The sequence below is a fragment of the Ictalurus punctatus genome, chromosome 5 (genome assembly GCF_001660625.3).
Source record: "Ictalurus punctatus breed USDA103 chromosome 5, Coco_2.0, whole genome shotgun sequence".
Classification (NCBI taxonomy): Eukaryota; Metazoa; Chordata; class Actinopteri; order Siluriformes; family Ictaluridae; genus Ictalurus; species Ictalurus punctatus.
This window is the reverse complement of record NC_030420.2, coordinates 31503183-31512422: the sequence shown is the minus strand read 5'-3', so window position 1 is coordinate 31512422 and position 9240 is coordinate 31503183. Positions and strand designations below refer to the sequence as shown.

The following is a 9240-nucleotide window of genomic DNA, read 5'->3' as shown; positions in this document are numbered from 1 at the left end:
GGACTGGGGGAGGAAACCGGAGTACCCGGAGGAAACCCCCGCAGCACGGGGAGAACATGCAAACTCCGCACACACAGGGCCACGGTGGGAATCAAACCCCGACCCTGGAGGTGTGAGGCGAACGTGCTAACCACTAACGTCCCGTCGTTAATTATTTTCCCAGAACAGCACACCTCCATGTGTTTTATTCCATACTTATCTACTCGTTCGTTTGTCCGTCCACTTGCCTCTTTGAGCCTCTTTACCGCAAAGTCTGTGTTCCTCATGGAGGCGCGGTACACGTGGCCGAAACCTCCCTCTCCGATCTGCCTGGCTGCGGAGAAATTGTCCGTACCTCGCTGCACTTCGTTGAACGGCCAGCACATGACGCCCGTGAACGGCGGCGACTTAACTGCACAGCTGTCGTAAGAACGCTGCAAATAGAATTATAACAAAAGGCTGTAATTACATATCAAAGGAAAACACCAGCTCTTGAAGGTGAAGTTGAATCCAGCAAGCTCTAAATTAAAAATAATAGTTTTTCATTGTATATTTTTCGTTTCTTGAAAAGTTTCGTTTTGGCACCAATTTAATTCCACAAATTCCCACCCAGCAGTTAGGCAAAATCTCCCCAGAAGCTCATGATTGGCTAGAGAAAGAGCGTAATTCCACACCTCCCACCCATTTTGGAAGCACGGCCCATTTTGCTCTGTTGGACCTCTAGGCAGGGACGTGGCATAACACAAACTTACGATCGCCGGATCAACCAATCACATCGCACGAGGCTGTGATGATGCCGGAGCCTCCGCGATAACAATAGCGAGCGTGCTAAATATCATAACATGTCATAATACGATGGATTAGTAGCACATGCCTAGTGTCAGGGCAAACTGAATATATTTACCTCTTCTTTTTTACTTTCTTTTAAAACGGTTGATGGTGGACAGGGACATGTCCTGGGCAGATCAGGGGGTGGAGGTCCAGTTCCAGTTCTGGGTAGCAGCTTGCTCTCTAAGGACACAAACAAAAACAGAACGCTGCAGTGGGCTATAAAAAAAATAATAAGATTAAAAAAAAACACCACCACTCGAGCACCAAACAAACAGGTGGGATTATAATGGAGGAAATCGTTTATGTTGTAAATTGAGGTCATAGGAAACGTAGCTATTGTTACATCCTGACTGAAGAGTCTGTAACTACTGTGAAAAACGCAGTGCTTGCATTGTGGGGGGTTTTTTTGGACTCAAAGGTTGTGCTGTTTTTTCTTTTTGCTATGAATTACAAAGCAAAGACAAGACAGCGACCGTCTGCATTAAAAATAATCCAAATAACGAAAATCATAGCTATACAACAACTTTAACTGAAATAAAGTCAAATAATTTCTTGCATTTATATAGCAATAGAGACTAAAATGGGACTAAACTAGAATACACCAGAAGGGGGGTTTAGAGGTGATATACAGGTTGAAAAAAAAAAAAAAGAATAATATAAATTAAATGCACATTAAGACTCAATGATGCGAAAAAATATGACAACACTGATGTTGAATATATGATATACATACAAAAAAGGAACTTAAATAGTTTGTTCAATGGTAGTTGTATTGAACACTGAAAAGGTTCAAATAATAATCTGCAGTTACATTTTTCCATCCACCCACCTTCTATACCGCTTATCCTACAGGGTCGCGGGGAACCTGGAGCCTATCCCAGGGAACATTGGGCACAGGGCGGGGTACACCCTGGATACGGTGCCAATCCATCACAGGGCACAATCACATATACATTCACACACCCGTTCATACACTACGGACACTTGGGACACGCCAATCAGCCTACCATGCATGTCTTTGGAGTGGGGGAGGAAACCCCCGAGGCATGGGGAGAACATGCAAACACAGGGCAGCGGTGGGAATCCCCCAACCCTGGAGCTGTGAGGCGAACGTGCTAACGTTCGAAGCTACCGTACGTTCGCAATCACATTTTTTCACAAGATTTTACAATTTTAAGTCCAAAATGTTACATTTGAAATCCGGTCTCTGATGAGTTCGAAACTGTTATACAATAAAAAAAATATGTTCTTATCAGATCATGAACGCAGTGATAAAACAGAAAAGTGTATTGCAACATAATTCATCACGATATCGATACTGTATCAGCCCTTTGTGCCTGACAGATGAAGTACATGAGTAAGGAGTTACCTAGATTGGAGAGGGCGCGGGTGAAGTCTTTAGAGGGGGTAAATAATGATGAGGAGGGTGAACTGCTGTGGGTGAGGCTCGGTGGTGGCAGGGAGCTGGGGGAGGTTGAGCTCAGTTGTGGAATACGCCGCCCTATATACACAGAGAGAGAGAGAGAGAGAGAGAGAGAGAGAAATGAATCGGAAAACATTTTATTGTACGCAATTTTATCACATTTTATCGGAAAACATTCAATTGTACGCAATCCGGTCAAGTAACAAAGTTCAATTAAATCATTCTAACCGATCGCATTGCACAGATCTGACATCAGTGATTTTCCCAGTTATGTTTACGTGCCCAGACAATAATCAATAGAGAGAGGGCAGCCATCTTTCCCAGTCAGAGCGCAGATGCTCTCAGACTCCCAGCCAGGTACGCCTGCAGCAACGTCAGGAATCGAACTAGCAAAGCAAAACATTCCTAGCGGCGACCATCTTCGATCATGTTCGACATAATAAAAGCATAAGTGTTGTAAAATCGAACAGTGCTCGTTTTGGACGTGCAAAGATCTAACACAGCTTTGGCGGTGCAAATCTTCTACAAGGAAATGTTAACTATAAACGACAGCTGAAATGACGGCGCTGAAACGAATAACGAAATGTTTCTCGAAACACTAATTCGATCTACAAGTATGTATGTATATATATATATAATTTTTTTATTCCTTTCATGGCTAACGTAGTCCGAGACTAGTCCAAAAAAGCACAGCTGTTACAGAGAGATCGAGTCTGAGGTACCTGCCAGCAAATATACATTAATGGCTTGTTTCTTCTGAATGTGATACATGCATTACATAACTATTACATCTTTAAACAATCAAACTAATAAGGCACACCTGGGCGGGCAAGAAGCAGTCGCATGTTCCAGTATTTTTGATCACTTGAAAAAAAAAAAAAAATGGGTGGGCTCAAACAAAACGGTGCCATGTTTTAAGTTGTTTAAGGCCTAGAGATGTAGATGTTTATCTCAAACCCAAATGTCTGCGATGTATAAAACGATAGATTTGGCCTTGCTGTTCCAATACTTTTGGAGAGGAGTGTATAGGGATGCAGTGAAAGTTATGCATAGTACACAAAGTTTCCAGAGAAACAGGACATCTTGGGCAAAAGTGAGAGACAGAGAGAGAAAAAATTATAGAGCCAATATAGAGCCAATCCACCTACATAGATAGATAGACAGTTCTTTATTGACCACTGAAGGAAACTGATTTGTCACAGCAGCAGGTGGTGGGAGGAAACCAGAAAACCCAGAGATAACCCACACAAGATTTATCAAAGGGAGTGGAACATCACCCCTACTCACATTTAAGAATGATATCTCGAGGTCTGAACAGCTCCAAATCTTGCAGGACGGTTATGAGGTCTCCGACCGTCCCGTTCCTGCACCCCCATTTGTGTATTAGTGTTTCCGTCCGTCTGCCGCTCTGCTCCAAGAGCCGAAGCTCTGTCTGGTCACATATTACTTGGGAAGCTGGATCGTTAAAAACAACGAGGGGGGGGGGTAGGGAAAAAACATTCACTTTCTTGACTCAGGAAATGTTGTGATATCATAATGAATCACTCATTCAGGGAAAAGCTCTGACTTACTTTTATGACTTTTATTTATTTATTTTAAACGCTCCATAATCTAACCATGACCTACTAACCTGAGGGTTAACATCATAAAAATCTCAGCTTCATAAGAGGTTTGGATATTAAATGATTCAGACAGTGAGGGGGAAAAAACTGACTGATACAATAATGCACAGTAATAAACACGGGGAAGGGAGATGGGAAGAAAGCATGAGAAGAAATGTATACATCAAGGCAATCCATAAACAAATTTAAAATGAAGCAGTAATAGATACAAACATATAAATAAATTTTTACACACTTTAATAGATACCACAATCTGTGTTCAAGTGACTGAGAGTCAGTGTCTCAGGCTCACAGGTGGTACTGACTCTATGTTACTGAAAACCGGTGCTGTGAGGCAACGTGAAGCAACTTGCCAGGAGATTTCGTTTCACGTGTGTGGCGAACTAAAAAAAAAAAACCTGGTTGAATCCTTTAAAATCCCAATTAGACCAAATTAATGACTTGGAGAGAAATTAGCATATTAAACAGATTATTATAGTATACAAATATTATATATAGTATATATAGATAAGGAATTCATTCATGGATTTATTTATTCATCTTCTGTAAGTGGTTTATCCTGGTCAGGGATGTAAATGGTAAATGGTCTGCACTTATATAGTGCTTTTTCGCCCATTCACACCAACGCTAGCAGAGCTGCCATGTAAGGCGCTAGCTTGCCATCGAGAACAACTTGGGGTTCATTGTCTTACCCAAGGACACTTCGGGATGAGGAGTAACGTGGGCCGGGAATCGAACTGTCAACCCTACGATTAGTGGACAACCCGATCTACCAACTGAGCCACAGCCGCCCATTGTGGTGTATCTCCAGCGCCTATCCCTGGGCACAATGCAGGAATGCACCCCGGACGGGAACCATACACACAGGTTCACACACTAGGGGCATTTTAGCGTCACCAATCCACTTACCGGAATGCTTTTGGGGGGGTCAAAGGAACCAGAGAACCTAGTGAAAATCGACATAGACACGGGGAGAACGTAAGAAACTCCACAAAGATAGTAAACCCGAGCTCAGGGGAGAACTCTGGAGAGGCCGCCCACGACCAAAAACATGGTGCGATTTCACGATGGCGTTTGATAAACTGCCGTCCATCCAGGGTGTATTCACGCCTCATGCCCAGGGTTCCTAGGATAGACTCCGGATCCACCGTGACCCTGACCAGGACAAAGCACCATCTGACAACGAATAAATGAATGAACGAATGAATTTGGCAAAATCTCACCAACATCTTTTCATCCCTCTCTCTCTCTCTCTCTCTCTCTCTCTAGCACTTTAAAAACGTCAATATTTTCCGCACTCGTGAACGCTGTCTTCCTGATCCCACTGACTCCTAACAGTTTCCTTGAGAGTTTGAGACGATTTAAACAGCTCGCGCTTTAACAATGAACGTTAAAAACGCCCCGGGTAAAATAATCCAAGACCGCCAAGGTCGATAAAGACTCTGTTACATCCTGTGGGTTTTCTTTTCACACTTGCTGAACGTAAAACCAAAAACAACAACTGGCCAAGTTTAAAAACGCACAACAATAAAAGTATAGATGACGTGTCGGAGAAGTGACATTTCCCGGGGTTTCGGGTAAATTATCGAGCTCCTTATAACACACATAGGAAATAATCACTCTTTACAACTATGGTGAGCAGAAAAGCATGTCAGGATGCCCAAGATGCGTAGATGTGCTACAACGGCATCAGGTTTCACTCCTGTCAACCTAGAATCTGAAGCTACAGTCGTCAAAGCCTCACCGAAACCAGACAGCTGAAGGTCAGGAACACAAAACACCATGACCTCATATTTCTGTCCTCGGCCGAAAGGAGTGGACCGCGACGTGCCCATCAACCTAAAGTTGTAGCCCATCGGCGTTCTGGCCAGGTGTGCGCTCTGAGGTGCTTTTCCTCTCATTTGGGTTACCGTAGACATCCTGTTCACGTGAACGAATCCACAGTAACCGTTCTTCTCCGACAACCGCCGATAGAACCGACGCTCACTGGAGGTTTCTTTTCCTTGTCCCCCCCGCCGCCACGCCTTTCCGTCTAGAGCGTTTTTGTGTGAAAATTCCCAGCAGATCATCAGTCAGTCACCGAGTTTGACTCACATTCCCACACTCCTTCTGATCTGATGCTGGACGTGAACATTAACTGAAGCGCTTCACCTGTACGGTTTGATTTTTAATTCCTCGAGCTGCATATGTGCACGGGTACCCGAGTGAGCAGGGGTACGGGTGTTCCTATTAAACTGACCAATGTGTATGTAACACGTCACGGGTTTTCAACACCATTAATCTGAACACTGGATTCAGTGCAGGTCCTAATGTTCCACTAAAGATACAGCAGGGTACATAAGCTGATGCACTTCTCTAGGCAGCATGGAGTCATTTGGGATGCAGCCACACACTCAGTGAAATGAACCTAAATCCTTCAGGACGAAGTCTTCCTTAGTCTCAACCATCTTCTCGAATGTTCTCTACATCTGTTAATTTAGCACTCTCTGACAGCTAGCTATGTCGGCTAAACGTGTATACACTCAGCTGACATCACTGAGTCAGTCAGGTAAATATTTATTTAGCTAGCTATCGACGTGTTTGTTTTTTTTTTTGTTTTTTTTTGCCAGGATTTATTAATTCACAACAACATGTTCACTCGCTACCCAGGAAAACTATTTGTTTATTTATTCCTTTTAAAAGCTAAACACGTCAGCCGGTAATGCTAGCTAGCAACCAAGCTGAGCGTTACACGGACAACTTTCACTCGAGTTGAGGAAGTCAACCGACTACCGTGACTAAACTATTCAATACGCTGTGGTGGTGTTGGGGTTTTTTTTGTTTGTTTGTTTGTTTGTTTGTTTGTTGTTGTTTTGTTTTGAGGGAGTAGGGGTGTAGTATTAGAAGTAAATGAATAAATAAAGTTAGCCAAACCGTTTGAGACGAACAATACAAAATCAATGATAATAACGATAATAAAAGCCTCTTACCAAATCTCTGCCAGTCTGAATACGGGAGTGAATCCATAACACGGGTGAATTCATGAACAACAGCGGCGGGTAAATTGTAAAGATATTCGCTGTTAAAAGTCGAATTTGACATGTCTAAGCAAAAGATTTCCGAGCTGAAAGAGTTTAAGAGCTTGTAGAAAGCGGTTCCTGGTGCCTGAACAGAACGTATAACTTACTAAACCCAATCATTTAGCGCCGTAGAGGGGGGAAAAGCGCGCGCGCGCACACACGCACACAGCAACAGGCTGAAGGAAAAATGACTGAGTAAGCCCAGTATCGACTCCGACTTGTGTGACGAAGCGGCTAAACATTTCACTTTTTACAAGGTTTGAGGCGTCTAGTCGGTGTTCCCGCGTCATGTTTGACTAGTATTTTTCCCCTCAGCTATACATAGGTATATAGCGAGCCTGTTTGCACTTCCCCTTTCTTCACATAATATAAAGAAGAAGAAAAAAAAAAAGGACAAGCTGTCTTCACTCTTCATAAGAACTGATTTGTCAATGAGACCGGTTCTATCCATCACTATTATCCAAACCAGACATTTCAATACTGCTGTCGTAAGAAGAAGTAAAAATAACTTCAGTAGGTGTTAAAACCAGAGTGATATCAACTCGGGACTGCCAGCACTTTCAGAGGGAAAGTAGATATTACATGCTTGATAGAAAAGAAAGAAAGAAAAAATCACAATATGGCTAGAAGTCCCCAGATGACGCCACAAATTAATTTCCATAACCACTGAATAAATTTGCATATCAAAATGTGTTACAACGAGAAGGAAGATATTCTAGAAAAAATAATAATAATAAGTTGAACTCGACGTCAGTGTATAGTCCTTTTTGTCACTGAAAATATATTTCGAACAGTAAGGGCGTTAGAGTTGAAGAAAGACTATTTAAGATATTGGAACGTTTCTGGGGTGCATGGTGGTTTAGTGGTTAACACGTTCACCTCACACCGCCAGGGTTGGGGGTTCGATTCCTGCCACTGTGCTGTGTGTATAGTTTTCTGCAGGGGAGCACCTCTGGGTACAAAGATTACCAATCTTTTTACCAATCTTGGTCTGTAGTGTGTGTATGCGCAAGGGCATAACCATGGTATGGACTGTGGGGTGGGGTCCGACGAACTCGGCGGGAGGATATGTAAGTGAATGTAATGTTAATGGTCAAAAACTGGAACTGACGTTGGTCTAGCCTACTTCGTGGGTGTGCAAATATCAACAGTTAATTGACGTTCTTAAGAACAAACCAAGCCATGGTATGATGCCTTCTATACTAAGCTAAGGTCACCTACTGTTTACGTATCTAGTTACTTACTGTCTGAAAAAAAGCTCGTATGCTCTGCTGCACTTTTCTGCACTGAGCTGCTAAAATATAACAACGAACTTGCGTTGAGTATGGGCGCAACCAAGGGTACAGTTGGAGGGGGGGCGCACACCGATTTTCCTTAATAAACGGAAATATATTAAAACGGAATAGACATAAATAAATAGAGTAGATGAAGAAAAGACAGATCCGTTGGCAGGGTTCATTAAATGGGGACATATAGAAAATATTTTGTACTGTATATTGGGGGGGGGGGCAGATTGGTATTGCCTCAACATTGGGGGGACACGACCCCCCCAAAGAATGCGTGATTATGCCCATGTGTATGTGTATGTGATTGTGCCCTGTGATGGATTGGCACCCCGTCCAAGGTGTACCCCACCTTGTGCACGATGTTCCCTGGGATAGGTTTGACCCTCTGGGATAAGTGGTATAGAAGATGGATGGATGGATGGATAGAGTGGGCGAACTGGGACACAGCACAGGCCATGACCTGAACCCTGTTTGGATCCGTTCCAAAATCCTATAAAACATTCAACCACTCTTTCTTGAGATTTCTTGCGCTAAAGAGAATCCGTACGGATGGACAGACAACCTGAAAACATAATGCTGCCACCATTCAGTGGTGGAAGTATAAAAAAATAAAACAAATAGGGAATAAAACACGCCATGTCGTGCAATATCGCACGACCAAAAGTGTCGTTATACCGAATATTATGCATCACATAATCTAATTTAAGCAAGTAAGAAAAGGTCAGCAAGTTTAGCAGGGATTATTTCCTGTTATCACTTACAATATAGCAGCTAGTCATTCCCTCACTATTCTTTCTTTTCTCTCTCTCTCTCTCTCGAAGTGAATAAGACACAAAAACGCACTGAGAAACCGCAACGTGAAAACTCCACTGCCCTGAACAGTCGAGTCTGGCGGACATCTTGTAACACTAAAGGTAACTATGAACTGTTCAAAAGCACAACGCGTCAATCGTTAATAAATTAAAAATGTATCACTTACGCTATAGCGGCTATAAACGATTAATCCCTCACTGCCGACGCTGGAGACTCCTTAAAATAAG

At 42.9% G+C, this 9240-nt stretch overlaps 1 protein-coding gene across 3 annotated transcripts in view; it reads right to left on the bottom strand.

The window, feature by feature from the left end:
• The window catches only part of irak1 (interleukin-1 receptor-associated kinase 1), a 20651-nt gene extending 13541 nt beyond the window's left edge, over positions 1 to 7110 (bottom strand). Inside the window, exons 1-5 of one of the 3 annotated variants that reach the window (XM_047155733.2) lie at positions 6825 to 7110; positions 3521 to 3688; positions 2180 to 2311; positions 884 to 990; positions 228 to 413 (exon numbers count right to left, since the gene is read on the bottom strand). In XM_047155733.2, coding sequence (XP_047011689.1) covers positions 228 to 413; positions 884 to 990; positions 2180 to 2311; positions 3521 to 3688; positions 6825 to 6936 — 705 coding nt within the window. In that variant the 5' untranslated portion in view covers positions 6937 to 7110. The remainder of the gene's footprint in view (positions 1 to 227; positions 414 to 883; positions 991 to 2179; positions 2312 to 3520; positions 3689 to 6824) is intronic. The other 2 variants (XM_017468551.3, XM_017468553.3) reach the window with 2 other exon arrangements.
• Positions 7111 to 9240: the final 2130 nt, after the last annotated feature.